General features: G+C 40.6%; 1 protein-coding gene across 1 annotated transcript in view; it reads right to left on the bottom strand.

Moving 5' to 3' along the window:
- USH2A (usherin) overlaps positions 1-20,054 on the bottom strand; it is a 578,278-nt gene that overhangs the window by 78,202 nt on the left and 480,022 nt on the right. The window contains exons 58-60 of the mRNA XM_065401740.1: positions 11,601-11,759; positions 10,216-10,378; positions 1,306-1,660 (exon numbers count right to left, since the gene is read on the bottom strand). Of these exons, the coding sequence (XP_065257812.1) occupies positions 1,306-1,660; positions 10,216-10,378; positions 11,601-11,759 (677 nt within the window). The remainder of the gene's footprint in view (positions 1-1,305; positions 1,661-10,215; positions 10,379-11,600; positions 11,760-20,054) is intronic.

Here is a 20,054-nt window from a genome sequence, read left to right as displayed (position 1 = left end):
AGGCTTCTAGGAAAGATATAGTGTGCTTTAGAAGCATATACCTATGGGTACCTTAGATCCCTCAGCTAGATTCCACTCATTTATGTCAAGAGGACTATTCTAAGGAAGTTTACGATAAGACCTTAATACTGAATATTAAATCTCAGCATGCCACTATGTACAACTTCAGTTATCTGAATATAAATGGAATATTGAATAATTTTAGATTATCAATGTAACTGATAATGGTCTTGGGACATGCCCATGTTTTGGACAAAAGGAAGGTTAGGGTATCTGACCTATTCAAGTTTGAGTTCCTACGAATCTTAAAATTATACCAACACAATAGATTCTTGGTACATTATAAAAGATTGTTTTCAGAAGACTGTCAAATGCAATAGCTGACATTGCATTATATAGTCTAGTGCAGCTCTATAAGTATCCCTTATAGAAAGATTTGAAGTGAATGGTTAGAGGAGAGGACTAGTCAGTAATCATAGACAGCATTACCAGCTCTGCCTCTGACTCACATCATGGTCTTGGTCCAATCACATTATCCCGTGCCTCAGTTTACCCATAATGAAGATAATAGTATCTCCATGGGACTTCATTAATTAATGTTTGTAAAACACTTTTAAGTAGACGGTAGTATAGAAGTATTATTATTATTATTATGTATTTTGTGTGCCTGTAATAGCTGATTTGCTTCTAATTCAGAAGAGTTATGAGGCAAATCTTCATAGATTCTGTAAATAAATCACATATGTAGAACTAACAATGATTTTCATGTCATGCTTAAACCAGCATTGATTTCAGATTAATAAAAACATTAAATCCAAGTGGGATTGATTTTGTTTAGCTTGTTATGAGCAGCCTCTTAAAACAACAAAAGAATAAAAATTACATTGGATGTTTTTTCTAAAAGGAATTATTGTGGGGAAATTCTATGGCCTGTATTATACAGGAGCTCAGACTAGATGATCACAATGGTGCCTTCAGGTTTGGAATCTATGAACAATTGCATAGAAGATTTAGGACCACATTTGCAAAGTGAGGTACGCACAAGTAGCTATGCACACCTATTTACGCAAGAAAAACACTACTTTGTGCTCAAAATCATACATTAGCATCTGTATATCAATGACTAGACATCTACATGGGTAGCTGTTATGCATACACTGGATATATATGAATGTAAATTAGGTGTCCAAAGGCTAATTTCAGGCACCTAATGGAAAAAAATGGCCCTATATCAACATTTTAAAGTAACACAGGTCAAACCAGAATATAAACTAATTGAACACTGGTTTAGTATCAAGTTCTTACCGTTACAGTTAATGCTGTAATAGCTGGGATGCTAAACGTTGGATCACTCCGTTTCTCTTGATAGACCACACGATACTGAGAAATAACCCCATTGGGAGATATAGGTTGGGTCCAGTTCAGCAGCACAGAATATGCACTTGTAGCTTGTGCCCAAGGGGCTTGCATGCCCCAAGGTGGAGCTTCCAAAGTTTGTGTTGAAGACCACAGACTATCCACTGACCCCCTGGAATTTTGAGCTCTGACACGGTATTCATAGATAGTGAATGGCTGCAGTGCATCAGAAGCATCAATAAATTCCAAGGCTCCTTCAGACCAAATGAATAAAAGCAGCTCCTCTTGAGTGTTTACAGGACGTCTGAAATACAAATAAAACCAGTCCATTTCAAGCTTACAGTGACTTAAACACAGTCAGATGATACTGAAGTACAAGTCCTAAATTCAGTCTATACTTGAGAATAATACGGATCTTATCTCTATTCATTGTATAGGCAAGGAATTGCCCTCCTTATTTTGCCTTATAAGTCATCAGCCTATGTCAGGTATTGACTATTGAAAAAACTTTCAAGGAAAAAGGTAAATAACTAATTTCTCTTTGCCATTAAGTAGGAGAAAACCGTGAAAACTCAATCAATACGACTGTAATAGCACTGCAATAGCACTTTGTCCTTTATTATAGAACACTCCAGGCCCAGAGCTTCAAAGATGAGTGCCTAAACTGAGGCCATAGTGCCCTAAATCCATATTTAGTCACCTAAACAAGTTATCTAACTTCCAAGTGTTGCAGATTCTCAACATTTTTGAAAATCAGGACACTTATTTAGGTACTTAAATTGGGACTTAGGAGTCTAACTCAATTTTGAAGACTTTGACCCACTTTATTACTGAAAGCAATTAGTTGCCTAGAACAGGGGTTCTCAAGCTTTTTCTTTCTGAAAGCTCCCCTAACATGCTATAGAAATTCCACAGCTCACCTGTGCCACAACAACTGTTTTTCTGCACATCCAGTAGATTAAAAGCCAGAGCCAGTGCTACTGGGTAGCAAGCAGGGCAATTGCCTGGGACCTCATGCCACAGAGCGCCCCGTGAAGCTAAGTTGCTCAGGCTTCGGCTTTCTGCCCTGGGCCCTAGCGAGTCTAACACAGACCTTGCTCGTAGGTTTATTTTGGTAGACTCCCTGAAACCTGCTTACTGCCCCCCCAGTGGAGAACCACTGGCCTAGAACACAAAGGGACAAATATTCAAACAGTCCTTTAAAACTGTGCCTATACATTTTGCCTGTACTCCAGTTTGCACGTGGAAAAAAAAAAATCACATTTCTGGATGAAATTGGGGTTCTCAGTCAGACTGAGCACATCCAATTTCCAGATGTAATTGTAAAAGCTCATTAGAAAACATGATCCATAGTGCTGTCCCATAATATAAATGTGTATCTTTTTCAAAGGGATTTTCTACTTAAAATATTTGGAGGCACTTTCACATGTCAGCAAATGAAGACTCGTCACTGTCCACACATATACACTTAATATGTCCAGTTAGGGGTAGCTCTGCTACTGGCAAATCCTGAGATTCTGCTAAGTTTCAAGGGAGGTTACAGGTGATCAGCTTCTCTTTTACAATTTGGCCCCACTAGCATGTTAATTTAGAGTTGATGGATAAAGGCAGGTCATAAGTTTCTAGATGAAGTTGCCAAATCACTTACCTTTACTAGGAATAAAAATGTTTGTCTGGAATGAAACCTGGTGGTTGAAGACTATGATAAATCTCAGTGAAAACTGTGCTGCACCTCACACAGATTTTGGTATTTTCCTTACTTTTAACTGAAACCTTTGCCTTCACATTAAATAAAACCATTTTATCCCTGCATGCTAACAAACAAAAAAGCAAATTACATTATCTGTCACTTGTATCACAAATACAGCAAATTCAAAGGAGTGGAATTGGTTTGTCTGGCTACCAGGTGTCATCACTACTTCACTTGCACATTGGCTGAAGAACATTTCTTTGGCAAGATAAAAATCTGAATTTCAATAATTCTGTCAGCTTTTATTTTGTTAGTCCAACTTTAGTCACTATTTTTAAGGATATAAAAAAAATCAACAAAACTATTAAAAAAATACTAGCAATCTCAGGTGCTTGTAATATTAGACTCCCATATATTTTATACAAATATAATCAAAGAATGTACATAGTTGTGCATGTGCACATATATTCATAAGTACACACACAGATGTGTCTGCCCTTAGACATGTAGACAAACACCCTGCTCCCATATTTCTCACAGTTCCAAGAAATGGGAGAATTTCCAGCAAACTCTGGGATGTACTAACCCCAGGATATTGTAAAGTTTAAAGGGTGGGAGCAAGAGAAAAGCAAAGAGATTTTCTGGGTCTCACTCCTCCAGATTGGGGGAGTGACCAACCACAAAACATGTTGATACTGAAGATCTGGTGATGGCGTTTGGTGAAGGGGAGGAAGGACAGGCTCTCTAGCTGCCCCTAAAATAAGAAGTGGGAGCCTTTGATGAGGTGGAAGAGAGTGATGAGTGGACCTACACATTGACCCCTAAGCCATACTTCATCAAGTGTCCTGCAGCATAGCACCATGAGTTTGATTTTTTCATACTTTACTCCATGTCAGATTAAAAACACATGCAGAATTATCATTCAGATGTTATTTACTGTGCTCATCAATGTGAAGCGCACCCGTACAAAAGATGGATGCATACTTTACCTTTCTCCTCTCTCCTGTTGTTTATTCACCCCGCTCCACATGGTAAGATGTATTTCCTTCTTGCAGTGCTTAGGTACCTTCATGATAGGTATCTTAGAAATACCTCAGAAGACAAAGAACCTGTCCATAGGTTTTTAAAATCAAGTGTAGCAGATAATTGTATCAAGACAAGGTGGGTGTATATTTGCAAACACACCCCACAAAACCAATGATATACTTGAGATACCTCAATGATATTTTCATCCTCTGGACAGATGACCTAAACTCCCTCACAGATTCACAGATTTCCATCTTAACTTCAACAACCACCACATGTCCATTAAACTCTCTCTCTAGAACTCTCCCGCACAAGCATCATCTTTCTGGATAACACAATCAGCTTCAGCAATGGAACCCAACAGACACCTATATCCGAAACCTCTGGATCACCACATCTACCTTCATAGATATAGTGACCACCCCAAACACACCAAGAAATCTATTATCTACAGCCAGGCACTCAGCTACCACAGAATATGCTCTGAGGAGAAAGTCCAGGATATATACTTTAACATACTCAAAACTGCCTTTACCAAACAAGAACACTCCACCAGAGAAGTAGATTACATCATGAAACAGGCCATTCAAATACCCTGAGAGAACTTGCTTCAGTACAGAAGTAATTCCCCCCCCCCCCCCGAACACACACACCTAGTTGTTTTCTACCACCCCACACTGGGACCCATACAGTGTATCATCAAACAACTTCAACCCATACTTGATGGGAACCCCATCCTGAAATAAATCTTTCCTGAACTTCCTCTTCTGGCTTTCAAACAACCCTCCAACCTCTTCAAGCTCATCATCAGTGGCGTGTTCCCACAGATCAGGACACAACAATGCAAAGCGGCGCCAGACCCTTCCAAAACAACAGATGTAAAACCTGCAGACTTATCTCCATTGCTACAATGATCAACGCCCTGCACAATACAACTTTGAAGATCCATGGGTTCTACACAGACCTATCACAACCTCACCCAGTGCATTAAATGTGCCCCAGTAGCAACTATGTGGGTGAAACCAGACAATCACTACACTCTTGAATGAACTCACACAGGAAAATGATAAAAGATAAAAACACCACATCACCTATGGGTGAGCACTTTTCACAAAGCGATCACTCCATACCTGTGCTCATCCTCAAAGGAAACCTGCGCAACACTTGCAAAATTTGAGCCTGGGAGCTTAAATTCGTAACTCTGCTAGAACTAATAATCATGGACTGAACAGAGACACTGGATTTATGGCTTATTACAACATCTGTAACCCACTAACCCCCACTCCAGCTGCTCCCCCTCCCTTTCCTCCCTATGACTGGAGGGGTGTTAATGGGCCACTTCACCTTGAATGGTCCCTTGAAATATGCGTAAACTACTTATGCTAAACAATCTGCTCCACCTTTTATTTAGTTGTGATCCTCTTTTTTTGAGTTAGTTTCTCTGCAGAAGAGCTCTGCATAAGCTCAAAAGCTTGTCTCACTATCAGAAGTTGGTCCAATAAAAAGGTATTACCTCACCCACCTTGTCTCACTAATATCCTTGGACCAACACGACTGCAACAACTCTATCTGCAAAGTGTCATGCACACCTATGCCATCACAAACAATTATAAATAACAATATATTATAACTGTGCTCTCCTCCCAATGTATTTACAAATATTCCTAAAGAGAAGTAAAAAAGTGGTGTCATTTTAAGTGTAATAAAGTTATCTTTAATACCTGGTATCTGGGCTTGCTTAGCACAACAATTTAATTAACCGTTAAAGCACTTCCTAGAATTCACAAATTTATGTTTAATACCATTTTAGAAATTCTGTGAGAAACAGCTACTCCACAGTGAAAGATCAAATATGCCACCAACCGTAAGCTCAGCCGCAAGCAAAGCTGAACATTGTAGTCTGGTTAAGTATTTAGATCTTATTACTACTGAATATTTAATGAATGAAACTTATGGTTAGGTAAATGGTTCCATCTGTGGTGCTAAAACCCAGAATATCTTCATGTATGAATAAACTTTGAACAGAAGTGGTTGAACAGTCTGTAATCATTTCAATCGACTTAAGATTTAAGATTCAACTGCTCATTTAACTGGAAGTGTTTCTTCTGTACAGTGAGCTGCATAGGAAAACAACATTTCCAGGAGCTGGAAGCTGTCTCAATCTGCACACTCTGATTTGCTGCCTATGCTCAATTTAAAGATGTTCAGAGAGAGTTATTTTATAAAGGGCAAATCCAGTACTTAATTTGTTCCAGGGCTTGCCAGGCCTGAGCTCTGGCACCTCTAGGCTTGGCAGTTCATAGTCCCGGCACCTCTGGGCTTGCTGCATCAGTTATGAAAGTAAATCATTGCTTGAGTCCCAGCATCTCTTTGCTTGACCCTCAGCATCTCTTTCATTACAAATTAAGCACTGGGCAAATCCTCCCTGGCCCCACACCAAGCTCTAGCAGGGGTCGGGAGGACAGGACATCATCCTCCATGCCAGATGACTAAACAGCTACTACTACAACCACAAGGCTGCAACAGTGACTACAGCACCTGCTCTTCCCCTCCCTTACATGGTGGTGGGGGATAGTCAGTGAATCCTTGTACTTTTGGATGCACCAGCTCTGCCTCTGGGGCCATGCTCAGAATATGCCTTCAGAGCCATGTCCCATCCTGACCCCAATCCTCACAAAGTCAAAAGAGAACATGGACTAGTGCTGCATGTTGTCCCTAGGCCCAGGTGGTGAGGGGCTACTTCTGGAAGCATTGTACAGGCCTGAGGCAAAATGCCCCTACAAGTTTTTGCAGGGACAATGTGCTTCACAACGCACCCTAATACTATCTACCATGCAGTGCAACTAGTTATAATTCAATCGTGACACACCTCCAGAAATTTATATTGTGTTTCTTTTTAAAAAAATACGGACTTTGATGTAGGAAACATATACCAAAAAAAAAGGACATGAGTTGGGCGCACATTAAAACAGTAATTTAGACCATGGTTTATATTAATTACAAATAAAAATGATAATCATCATGAGCCAAATGCAGCACTCACATAGGTCAATATAGCCATCAATATAGGTCTTTATATCACAGTAACATCTAAGTGTCTAGTAAGCTGCACATCAAGTGTAAACAATACGGGGAGTAGTAAAGTGGTGTAACTAACACTAAACGGGCATTCAGTGGGTATGAAAAATAAGCATAACTGACATTCCAAAGGGAAGAATAAGGAAGAGCAAGTCACAGCTGTCAACAGCCCATAGCATTTGCTGTATCTTAACTACTACTGTTAATTTTTCTGTTAAACCCCTTTCCCTCTCCCCTAGACTCATTTTGCACACTTACTGAATGACAGGCCTTTGCAAGTTACACTGTTATCCCACTTATATTTATTTTCTAAATAATTCATCCCTGCTGAATTTAGCTGAGATACTTCCACTGAAGTTGCACCAGCTTAAACCAGATCTGAATTGGACCCCACATATTTCTAATTTTATAGGTAATTTTTTTCTATATGATCAGTTCTCAAACTGAGGACCACAGAGCACTTGGTGACTGGTGATCACATGATGCCAGCTCATCTTGTTTCCAGTTACTACATCTCATTAAAAGGCAGCTAGAAATACATTAAACTACTTCCCTAATATTCCTTTTCCAGGCTAGCAACTGCTGTGGTTGTCACAGAGATGTTATATAATACTGAATGCGAGGGGCAGTGGACTGCATTATTGTGAATGAAAGGGGAGGTGGTTCACGAGACAGTCTCTATTAAGTTGTGGTCCTTGTTGAAAAAAATGTGACTGCCTCTATTCTATGAGATGTTTACAGCTGTCCCACTAGTCAGAGGTAAAATACAACCAATTACACTTCCCCACCCCAAATGTTTAAGGCAGAATTACAATTATTTTGTAAGCATTTTTATAATTCTACAGGCAAGTAAAACTCCTGCAATTTTAATAGAAACATCTCCACATGATGGTTTCCCAAACATTCAATGTTTTGAGTTAAATGAATTTGTTTTGGTGGAGATACAGCAAGGAAGAGGCAAATGATGAAGAAGAAATTACATGCCATAACCTCCTCCAGAAATACTGCAGTCTTGTTGCTATAACAATATAAGCCTACGTGTGGCTACAGAATGACAAAGAACTATATGCTTACATCCCATTTCTGTCCTTACAAATTTCTGATTTTTTTTGCAGCTATCTGAGAAAGATTTGATATTGTTGTTGTCTAAGCACATTTAAACTTCAGCTGAAATAACTGCCAAGTGATTCATGCCTATGTAGGTGAATATAACGATTGTATCTGGAGCCCCAGTGCGCCATTTTCATTTCACTTTAAATAAAAAACAAAATGTATCTATGTCAGTCAGTGCCCTTCTGCTGTACTCAGAGGTATCAAACAGGCTACAATTATGATTGTGAAGTGATTGTGTCACATTGGAGGAAGGTTTATTGCTTTTGAGTCTGCTAGGCAGTAACACATTCTGTTTCATATTACTCTTTATATCATTGTTTGGCTGTGACTAGAATAATCAAATGCCATCAAATGCTGTCAAATTCAATTTACAGTATTTTTCATTGAAGCAGGCTTTCTGCATTATATTTCCTGTTTTCCCCTTCTATGGCTGCCATGGAATAGAAACCGTAATCATCAGCTTTATTTACAAAACCAACAGAGTGAAGCCATGTCTTGGGCTAAAACAGATACTTTATTTCCTTTGATAAGGAGTAGAGACTTGATGTGTTTTTCTCATACAATTAACAGTGAGCAGATGAAAAAGGTATTTAAAGAGATCAGGCATTTTTAGAGACTCAGTGCTAATATATTTAAGGCAAATGTGAATTTACATTAATTATTCTTACACATTCAAACATCCGCTAACAGGAATTTGATTTGCTCTCTTTTGGAAATTCCCTCTCCTTATACACAACTGCAATACAATGCAACCTCCCAATATCCAAAGGACCTGGGGGACACCTGAAGCTTTTGAAAAATCCTGGCTTCAGAAAACTTGGGGAGCCAGCTCCACAGGCTTGGAGACAGAAAGTTCTGAGACGAGAGAATCTGGAGCTCAGACTTCAAGGCCTGCTGTGCAAGCTTCCCTGATGTATGAGCATGCCAGTTGGTTTGCTCAGAGCTGGCAGGCTCTAGTGCAGAGGTTATGCTCTGCGTCCCCAAACCACCACATTACATTAATAAGGATTGCCCACCAGTTGGCTTCCACAAAGCGGATTGCAGAGTACAGACTCAGGCAGAGCCAGATTTCCAAGATACAGCTAACTACGTAGAAAAGGCTGCACGCTGGGCTCAGGAGATCTAGAGCACCACAAGGACATGCCAGTCAGTCTTATGGGAGCCAGCAGACTATGGAGCAGAGGTTTGACAGGGAGGCATAGGTTAACACTAGGAGACATACATCAGTGTAATTTAACTGGAAGAGCACTGTAATACTACCCCAATATAATTATTTCTGGCAAATAATATACGTGATCTCCAAAACACCCTGATTCAGTTTAAATGCTTAAACAGAGGGCCACCACCACTAGTCCTGCCTAGTATGACACTATTCCTATCAGTGTAACTAACACCTCACCTATTCCGAGGTCAGCATTTCAGCAGCCATATAGTATACATTAATTTATGTTTGAATACTTTCTGTGTCCTCTCTGTGTCTTTGACTACCTGTCTCCAATTTCCGGCTTCAGTTTTGACTCAGTAACCCAACTACATCATCATTACTTTGGTTCAGATGCCCTCTACCTCCTACCCAAGTCAAAACTGGCTCTTTTCCAACTGCCATCTTCTACCTAATTGTGGTTAGAAGGCATTTTGCACCAAGTCTACAAGCATATGGTTCCAGTCATCCATTTATTTTGCCTCTGTCATTTATGGTAGTTCCAACATGGAGCAAGATTACAAACTGTGTTGAAGTTCCTATCAGCAACTTGTCAATCCATTGACGAATATCCTCCTAACGTAACACTCAAAAAGCCAGAAACCAGGCAACGCTTCGCTTCATGGCTCAAACAGCATGCTGTACATTTTTAAACACTATGTTCACATACCAATATTGCTTGGACTACTCAAGTAAATGCTTTATTAAGACTAAATGCAAGGGGATGATATAGAGGTATAAAAATGTCTACCTGTGAATAAAGTAGTTAATTATGATTCCATTTGGTTTCCTAGGTGGTAACCATTTTACTTCTATTACTCCAGATCCAGTTGCCCTAACTATAGGTAGATTCAGTTCCTTAGGAGGTGCTTCGGAAGTCCTTGCGTATGTCCGACTGCCTACTCCACAGCCACCTGGGAAGAAAATCAGAAATTAACTTAAAAGGTCAAAGTTTTCCACAACAACAAAAAAGGGATCTTTTAATTGTCTAAAGCATGGAAATGTAGGGAACAAAAGTTGTTCATTAATCTGAATATACAGTGGCTATTTTCTTTGGATAAAAGCAGAGGTTTCTAATTTAGATATTTTAGCCATAAGGAAAAGGAGTGTATCATGATGTGAAATAAAGGTAGTAGTAATACGAGCATTCAATGTGTGAAAAGTGAACCAATTAATTATTCATTTTCCTTTTTAAAGTGTTTAATATGTATTTTTAAATACTGTCTGTGTCACATCATAGCTGCCAAGCTGCCCAGATCCAGTTATCTGAGATTGGCCTTTAAATGTGTAACAAAGTCCCATAATGAAGGGCACAATAACAAAAATAGCAATGGAAGAAGCTTGAAGACTTTGGATGGGAATTTTAAAAGTGTTTTGTGTTGGCCTGACTCTGCTCCCACTAAAGGCAATAGCAAATGTTCCATATTTCTTTCACAGTTTTCTTTAAGGCTGAGTTTCAGGATCTAGCATGCCTGAAGTCAGTTACTTAAAGTAACAATGAAATAATAGCAAGTTTGTGTGTAGGAAATAAATTGGTGCCTCAAATAAGTGCTTAACCTCATAATTAAGTACTAATTTAAACCAGTGTAACCCCATTGAGTTCAACAGAGTTACTCCCGATATACAACAGCATAAGGGAGAAGAGAACCAGGCCCTGTCTGCCACATGACAAGATTTTCTTTCTCAGATCAGATTGCGAACATTCCCAATAACTTTAAATAAGGAAGTAGAAAGTGAATGTTTTCTATATACTATCTGGGCTTTCCAGCTATCTTTTTGTTATTGTTATTGTTTATTACTCCTTATAAGCCAAATACTGGAGCAACTGACACCACTGGGGCAAGGATTTTCTCCTACGGGGAGCAAGATATTTAAAAAACACTTAAGCTATTCTCATAAAGCATTTGATAAAACAGGATATATTCCCAGAAATACAGAGAGCTTAATCTCCACTTAAAATATTCATGATATAATATAGGGAAATGTATAATGCTCCACAGTGCTAGGCTTTATTTTTACTGGGTAAACATTTCACTTCAATTTAGAAATAAGATATCTATTTTGTTGAACTGAATCTATTTTGCAAATCTGCTCTCTCTGTCGATCATGCAAGTGAAACATCTGAAGCCATCTTACCATTCTGGCAAGCTTGTATCCTTATCTCGTACTGTGTGTATGGATCCAGGCCATTCACAAGGACAAAATGAGGACGACCTACTGGTCTTACCAATGGTGAGGTACTGCCAGCATTTAGTAAGACATTATATTCCAAAGGCATATTGGTGTTGAATATCCCTGTTATAGGATAGAAAATAGTACACAGGATAATTGTTGTTTAATAACAGTGTGGGTCAAATCCTAAGAAGCATTGATTATCTGCAACTTTGTGTAAAAGCCCCTGTTGTGACTTCGTTTTAGAAACCAAAATTATTTAAATATAAACACAAATAAAATCTGACTGCAGTTCCCAACAGGAAAAGGTGTAACAGGAAATTTCTGAAAATATATCTGAGAACCAATACACTTCAATAAATCTGTTTCATGAGAACCTCTCTTGATGTGTACAGGCTCACTGAAATCAATGCAAATTTGCCACTATCGAATGTCTATGGGAGTGTGACTCAACTCCGCAACAGAGTGTAGACAATTTTTTTTTTTATTTGGAGGAAGTGGGGCCTAGAGTTAAACAATAATACAGTAATGGCTGTTGATTATCTTTTTTATTCTAATTACTGTAGTGGCTATAGTCCCAGATAACTGACAGACTGTTCTCTTCAGCTCAGTTGGAGGCACAGTCCTCTAATGGTCCATTTCCCCTGGGATATCAACTGGTTCTTGATAGCTGGGGCTGAGTTGAAGGTCTTTCCTGAAGCAGGCTTTGGCTCCTTTCTTCCCTAGCTGGGAAATGGCTCAGCAAGCAGGGAGTCCTCTTCTTGGGAAGAGGAATTGTGTGTGCCTGGGTGAGGCTCAACCTGTCTGTACTTCTCCCACTGGTTTTGTGGCCAGGCTGGATATTTCCTTCCTTCTCATAGACTCATAGACTTTAAGATCAGAAGGGACCATTATGATCTTCTAGTCTGACCTCCTGCACAATGCAGGCCACAGAATCTCACCCACCCACTCCTGTAACAAACCCCTGACCTATGTCTGAGCTATTGAAGTCCTCAACTTGTGGTTTAAAGACTTCAAGGTGCAGAGAATCCTCCAGCAAGTGACCCGGGCCCCACGGTGCAGAGGAAGGCGAAAAACCCCCAGGGCCTCTGCCAATCTGCCCTGGAGGAAAATTCCAGTTTATATCCATTTGTTCTTGTGTCCACATTGGTACTGAGCTTAAATAATTCCTCTCCCTCCCTGGTATTTATCCCTCTGATATATTTATAGAGAGCAATCATATCTCCCCTCAGCCTTCTTTTGGTTAGGCTAAACAAGCCAAGCTCCTTGAGTCTCTTTTCATAAGACAAGTTTTCAATTCCTCGGATCATCCCAGTAGCCCTTCTCTGTACCTGTTCCAGTTTGAATTCATCCTTCTTAAACGTGGGAGACCAGAACTGCACACAATATTCCAGATGAGGTCTCTCCAGTGCCTTCTATAACGGTACTAACACCTCCTTATCTCTACTGGAAATACCTTGCCTGACGCATCCCAAGACCGCATTAGTTTTTTTCACAGCCTTATCACATTGGCGGCTCATAGTCATCCTGTGATCAACCAATACTCCGAGGTCCATCTCCTCCTCTGTTACTTCCAAGTGATGCGTCCCCAGTTTATAACAAAAATTCTTGTTATTAATCTCTAAATGCATGACCTTGCACTTTTCACTATTAAATTTCATCCTATTACTATTACTCCAGTTTACAAGGTCATCCAGATCTTCCTGTAGGATATCCCAGTCCCTCTCTGTATTGGCAATACCTCCCAGCTTTGTGTCATCCGCAAACTTTATTAGCACATTCCTACTGCTCTCATGACGGGCTACTGATCCTCTTTTTCTGTCTCTGTCCAGGAAGACCCCTTCTCTCTAGGAAGACCTTGGCTGTCCTTTAGCAGACTTGGACCCCAGTCCCATCATGCCTCAGGTCAAAGGGCTTCCACCTGCTATCTTATTTATAGTCTTTTCCATGTTAGTCTCCAGGGGATTCATAAAATCATTGTTATCCAGGGTAACAAACTAATTGGGTTTAGGCTGTTCCCCTTCTTCATTCTGCCAATTCTAGACCAGTGATACTCAGACTGAGGCTTGCAAGCCGCAACTGGCTCTTTAATGTGTCTCCTGTGGCTCTTTACAGCACATGATATTGAAACACAGTGTGATTTAATTATTAATCAATCTAAGTTATTAAGCATGAGGATGTTTTTACTATGTTATTAACCAATTGTAGTTGATAAAATAATAATAGTCGGACAGTCATTTTGCTGTGAGAATTATTATATATATGAATGATATATAATTATTCTCACAGCAAAAATGACTGACCAAGTATTATTATTTTATCAACTACAATTGGTTAATAACATAGTAAAAGCATCCTGATTGGTGTATATACATAAATAAAAACACTAAATATTTTCCCTCATAGTGTTTAAATGCGAATATAGTAAATGAAACAATGAATTTACACTACTATGGCTCTTTTTGGATAGTGTTGCTCTCTAATTTGGCTCCTGAACCACTGAAGTCTGAGTATCACTATTAAAACACAGTGACTATATAAAACCAAGAGGCCAGCTAAATGTTTTAGTTTGCCAGAGAGTATTGTGTGTGTTTTTAAATTGTGCAGTCCTATGCCATTCTTACCAAGTGACTACTGACTGAGTGAAGTACAAAAACAAAGTGTCTACATTCAAGGTGCTAAAATGAAATAATTTTAAAATGTGGTTGATTAAAAAGGAGGAAACTACACTTTCAATAATAAGTGAATCAACTTCTGCAGGTTGCATTACTGGACTTTCTCCACCGTTACTTGTAACAGGAAGTAAATGGCAGTGTCCTGAGACTGTTAGCATTTCTGAGACACCTCATCAACCATGACTTGTCTTTCTCTGTGTAAAACTTTCGAAAAAAAGACCATTCCTTCTGCTTATCCTGGTTGGATGATCTTCAGTGGCTCCATTATTCTGAAGCCGGTAAGAATGTATGTTGTCTCTACTGTTGAACAACTTTTAGGCACAGTACAAAAGATGAACCTTTCAACACACTGGATTCACTAATTGGAAAAAGATTGATGACAAATTTGAGAGGCACCAAAATTCTTCATATCACCAAAAAGCAGTTAATATTCTTCAAAAGACCACAAAGAATGATGTTGACATGCTAAGTTATCAGTACTCTCAGAAGAAAGAAGAAAACAGGAAGATCCTAATAGAATACTAAGTAGTATACATTATCTTGCTACACAAGGACTTACACTGCAAGGCTATTAGATTGATCTAGCTGAAAATAAGCCCTTAAGTGGAGAGACTGACTTTGTTTGCAGGCAAAATGGACTTTGTTTCCAACTGCTTTGTTTGCAGGCAAAATGAGATCCTAATATTTCAAAGTGGCTGAGAAAGAGTTTAAACAAATTCACAATCCAGATACTCAAAGTGAAATAATGGAAATCATGAGGGAAATTTCTGGAAAGCAGTATACAATTAGGGTAGCTGCAACAACAGATTTTTCTGAGAAAGAGCAAGTGTTTTTATGCCTGCAATGCGTGGATGATTATATGAATGTTCACGAAGAGTTCATCAGATTGTATAATATTGCCTGTACACTGTGGGATCTAATTAAAGATATATTATTGCACCTAATCTGAGTGAGGATCAACACCTATCACAGACAATGTTATGATGGTGTCATTAATATGGTAGGCTTAGGGCCTGTCTATATGAACACTTAGGTCATGGCAAGTGGGGATATAAATCCACCCCGCACTAGTGTGTCATGCACTAAGTATCTAGCCCACTTTGAAATGGAGTAGATCAAAACATACTAGGGAACTGTTAGCATGCAGCAGCAGTATCCACATGGACACCAAGTATGCTGCAGGGTAGATTTACACCCCAGCATGCTGTGAACTAAGTGCTCATGTAGACAAGCCCCTTGTATCAGGGACAGCAATCCAATTGTAACAGGAAGAACCCCACAAGCTACATATACTCATCATGTGCTTGCTTGGAATTTGGCATGCCAAGACGCTATTAAAAATAATACAATCCCCTAAGAGATACTCTGGAAGTTGTTTATAAAATTGCAAAGTTAATTTAAAAATATCACACAAATGAGGGGCTATATTTCAGGACATCATATTCAAAGTGTTAAGTATATCACCAGGTATCTGGGTTCTCTCTCCTACCAGGTGTAAGGGGACTGTTGCCCCCTTACTAACATTCAGTGGGGGTGTTTTGATTGGCTTGCTCCCAGTACTAAAAGGGGAAGGGTCGATGGCAAATCAGGAGCCTGAGACTGACAGTCCCCAGGAACAATGGGGAGAGGCCAATGCTCCAGATCAGCCTGATTGACAGGCTAATCAGAGGGTCAGGAGGCGAGGGAGGCCCCGTCCTCCGTGTGAGCTGGAATTGCCTGGGTCAGACGGAGTGGGGCCGAGCTAAGGAGAAAGCAGGGGCCCAAGCTGAGCTGGAGAGCAGAACCGTGCCAGAGGCGCAGCCACAGAGCCAGAGACAAAGCCCAGGGAGAGCAGATCCTGAGCTGGGAGCAGAGCTGCAGCCCCAAAGCCAGAGCACAGCCAGGAAAGAGCAGGGGCCTGAGCTAAGTTGCTGGGAGCAGAGCTGCAGCCCCAAAGCCAGAGCACAGCCAGGAGAGAGCAGGGGCCTGAGCTAAGTTGCTGGGAGCAGAGCTGCAGCCCCAAAGCCAGAGCACAGCCAGGAGAGAGCAGGGGCCTGAGCTAAGTTGCTGGGAGCAGAGCTGCAGCCCCAAAGCCAGAGCACAGCCAGGAGAGAGCAGGGGCCTGAGCTAAGTTGCTGGGAGCAGAGCTGCAGCCCCAAAGCAGAGTTACAAAAGCAGCCTGCAGAGCAGACCTGCCCTGGGAGGAGAGCTGTAGCAACCAGAGCCAGAGGGGCCAGAGAAGCAGCCCAGGGAGCTGGAGGCAGAGCAGCAGCAGCAGCCGTGCTGAGGCAGAGTGGAGCTGGGGCTGGAGCAGTCCGGAGCTGGGTGCGGTGAGCAGCTGGGGAGAGTGAGGGGGACCCTGGCAGTGGGCCCAGCACAGGGAGATACCTCAGCCAAGAGGCCTTGCAGGCCAGACTTGGAGGGGGATCGTAACCCTGACAGGGCGGGGGCGACGCTGGGAAGAAGGGTCCTGCCACCTAGAGCCTGAGAGCGTGTGGCCACCGCCAGAGCAAGTGTCCAACCCACAGCGTCTCTGCAGCACAGCCAGGGCCTGAGAAGGAGGCCCGGGACCTACAAGGAACAGACTGTGAACTGCCCTGACGTTCCAGAGACACTGTTTGTGATGTTCCCTGCCACAGAGCAGGGTGATGTGTTTCCTTTAACCTTTTCCATTTTTCTTTATTCTTTTTTAAAAGTAATTGTTAATTAAATAACTTGTATTTGCTTTAAATTGTATAAAATGATCAGTGGGTCAGGGAGGTGCCCAGTGCAGAGAGAGTACCCCGGAGTGGGGACACCCTAGCCCCTGTCCTAGGTGACCACAGCAGGGTTGGGCCCATCCTGGGCCCAGCCTTGTCGGGGTTTACGAGGACTCTGCCAGACAGGAGAGTGGAAGGGGAGTCCTCAAGGGCAGGGAGGCCTCTGGGTAAAGGAAGTGGGAGCGAGGACTCGGATCCTTTCGTTAGCCCACTTCACCGGGGTAGTGCAGAAGCCAGGAAAGTTCCCCACAATAGCGGGACCATTCCCCCGCTTACACAGGTATACTCTCCAGGTGGTAGCACTGGCTTCAGTTTTTGAGAACTATCTTGCACTGTGTGGAACGTGGGAGATTGTGGAGGATGCAATGAGAGATCCTGAAATGAGAACTTGAATTTAGTGACCTAGCAGCTCAAATGGAAAAATTTAACTTCGTCTTTGGTATTGAACTAGGTTGAAAAGGCCTAAATATGGGTTGGATGTTTCAGCAACAGAAGGCTAATCTCTTATGAAAATGACACTTTATTCACTTCAGTCCATCCAATCAGATGAAACCTTTAATTTGTTCTGGGTGCAAATCCACCAGAATAAATTTAAAATTGCAGATAGTCAGAATGTCTGAGCTTCCAAGGAAGATAAAAGTTCCCAAGAAAATGCAAATAGGGGAGGTCAACCCAGCTATCCAAATTCAGCAAAGGAATTTCCTAAGTACACCTTCTTCAAAGTAGTTGATTTTATGGTATCCAGTATTCAATGTACAAAAAGGTCAGTTCAGAAATATCCCAGTTTACTCACTTAAACTGAACAACAGCTGTTTTCCAAAGTAGTAAAGTTGATAAAAATGATTATGGTGCTACCGGCAATCAGTGCTGGGAGTGAGTGTAGTCAGTGCTCTATTGTCCTATTAAAACATAATTTTACCATTTTGGATCAAAGTCATGGCTCAACTAGTGTATGACTTTACAAGTATAAAAGGGCAAAACTTATGATTTATAGCTTATAGATGTTTCATTTCAAGAAACCCAGGGTAAAGAGCATTGTTTGGAATTGTTTTCAGATTTGTAGGTTGTTCATTATGCCCATGTTTAATGCTTTAGTGAATAGTTTTGTACCATGACTAAATTTGTCCACTCTTAATAAAGTGAGATAAATGAGCTTCTGTTCCAAACTTAGTGTTTATTTATTTATTTATGCAATTCCAGCATTTTTAGGGTACTAAAGTTCCCCCAAATCTCCAGTTATCTGTGCCCATATATATATATATATATATATATATATATATATATATATATATAAGTATCCTAGGTTTGTTTGGGAAAGAAATCCATAGAAACTACTTTATACTTTCACACACAAAAAAACAGCACAGAAACTGATACGAGACCACAAAATGTACCAGATCTTTGGGTCACTGGAGCTTCCAACTTAGGCCACTTAAGCATTTAAATTCCACAAATGAAGGACTTGTCTATGCATGTGACCTAAGTTGTGAGTGCAAACAGCAGCAGATGCAAGGCTGCATCTGTAATTATTTGTGTCTACTATTTTGCACTCACAAAAATAAATGCCCAATTAAAGCTGGGTTGAAAAATTGGCCCTTACATATATAAGGGTATGTCTAAAGAGCAAATGCTGTGCTAGCCTACCTGAGCTAGCTTGAATGCAGCTAGCATGGGTAACGTAGCAGAGATGACAGTGTGGACTTCAGAGCAGGTAGAATAAGCCTGGCATAGACCCTGGGTACATACTTGGCTTGTGAGCCTGCTCTGAAGCCTGCACTGTGCTGTCTTCACAGTTATTGTTACCTACACTGTCTGGATGCACTCTGGGTTGGGTAGGCTAACCCGTGCACAGCTTTTGCTGCATGAATGTACCATCAGCGAGGAATTCACCCCTGCACCGTGGACTCTAAGTAGCCTCTCCGATGTGTTTCTCCAACACAGAAGGCCTCTCTGACAGTTGTAGAGCCCACCTCACTAGTTCTGCACTGCTTCTGCTGAAACCCCTGATGGCAGGAAGGGGACATCAGTGATGGCAGGAAGCGTCACCATAGCAGGGCAGCTTCAGGTTGCTCTACCTGCTCTATAGCTGATTTGCTCCACATGAGCCCTAGCATAAGAGAGACATAAAGTCTCCCCTCTTAGTCCATGTCAAGTCTGCACTGGCAGTGGGAAGAATTAGTCTCTATCTTTCTGACTGCACCCACAAAAAACTCAAGGCCTTACACATCTCAGTGAGATAGACTGCAGGATCATGACTGCTCACAGTTATTTGTCTCTGGAATAAATGAAGGCTAGTGTCTAAAATTCTCACTCTTTGTGTGTATATTTATACATGTATTATTACAAGATTTTTAAGCAGCATTGTACTATAGGATATAGCCATGATAGAGGTGAATCATTTTTAGAGTTATAAGAAATAAGTCCTTTTTCACTAGCTATTCCATTCTATATTCACAAAGCATCATGTATGTCTGTATCACTGTATAAATTATATTTACATATACATCTCATATTGGGAAATGTACAAGCCACATGATAAGTTTATGCTCTCTGACTGAGTATAACCTCTTAAGATACAGTATATTTGCTTGTGATCACAGATTCAAAATTCACTTTACATGAATAGTATACAACATGCTCTTAAAATTTACTTTGTTGGTGAATGGTCATGCCAGTAAACTCATTTGGAAGATTATCTTAGAAAGTGAACACAAAAGTGCAAATATGTCAAAACAAGTGCACTGAAAAATGCGAAGGAATATTAAATGGAAATTCTTCCCAGTATTCACCGAGTGCTAACACCAAGAGATCACTTTACCCTTTGAAAAAGAGAAAAAAGGAATAGTTAGAATGCATGGAAATGTGAAATGAAAAACTTTGTATGTTCAGACATACCCTAAAAGATCCGCAGCAAGTTTGAAACTATCTACCGCAGGTGCTCTGATGACCGAACGAAATGAAATGGGCATATTTGTTATAATCAGCTGGGAAACCACATGACTTGG

This window comes from Emys orbicularis, chromosome 3, assembly GCF_028017835.1.
Source record: "Emys orbicularis isolate rEmyOrb1 chromosome 3, rEmyOrb1.hap1, whole genome shotgun sequence".
Taxonomy (NCBI): Eukaryota; Metazoa; Chordata; order Testudines; family Emydidae; genus Emys; species Emys orbicularis.
This window is presented reverse-complemented; position numbering and strand designations above follow the sequence as displayed.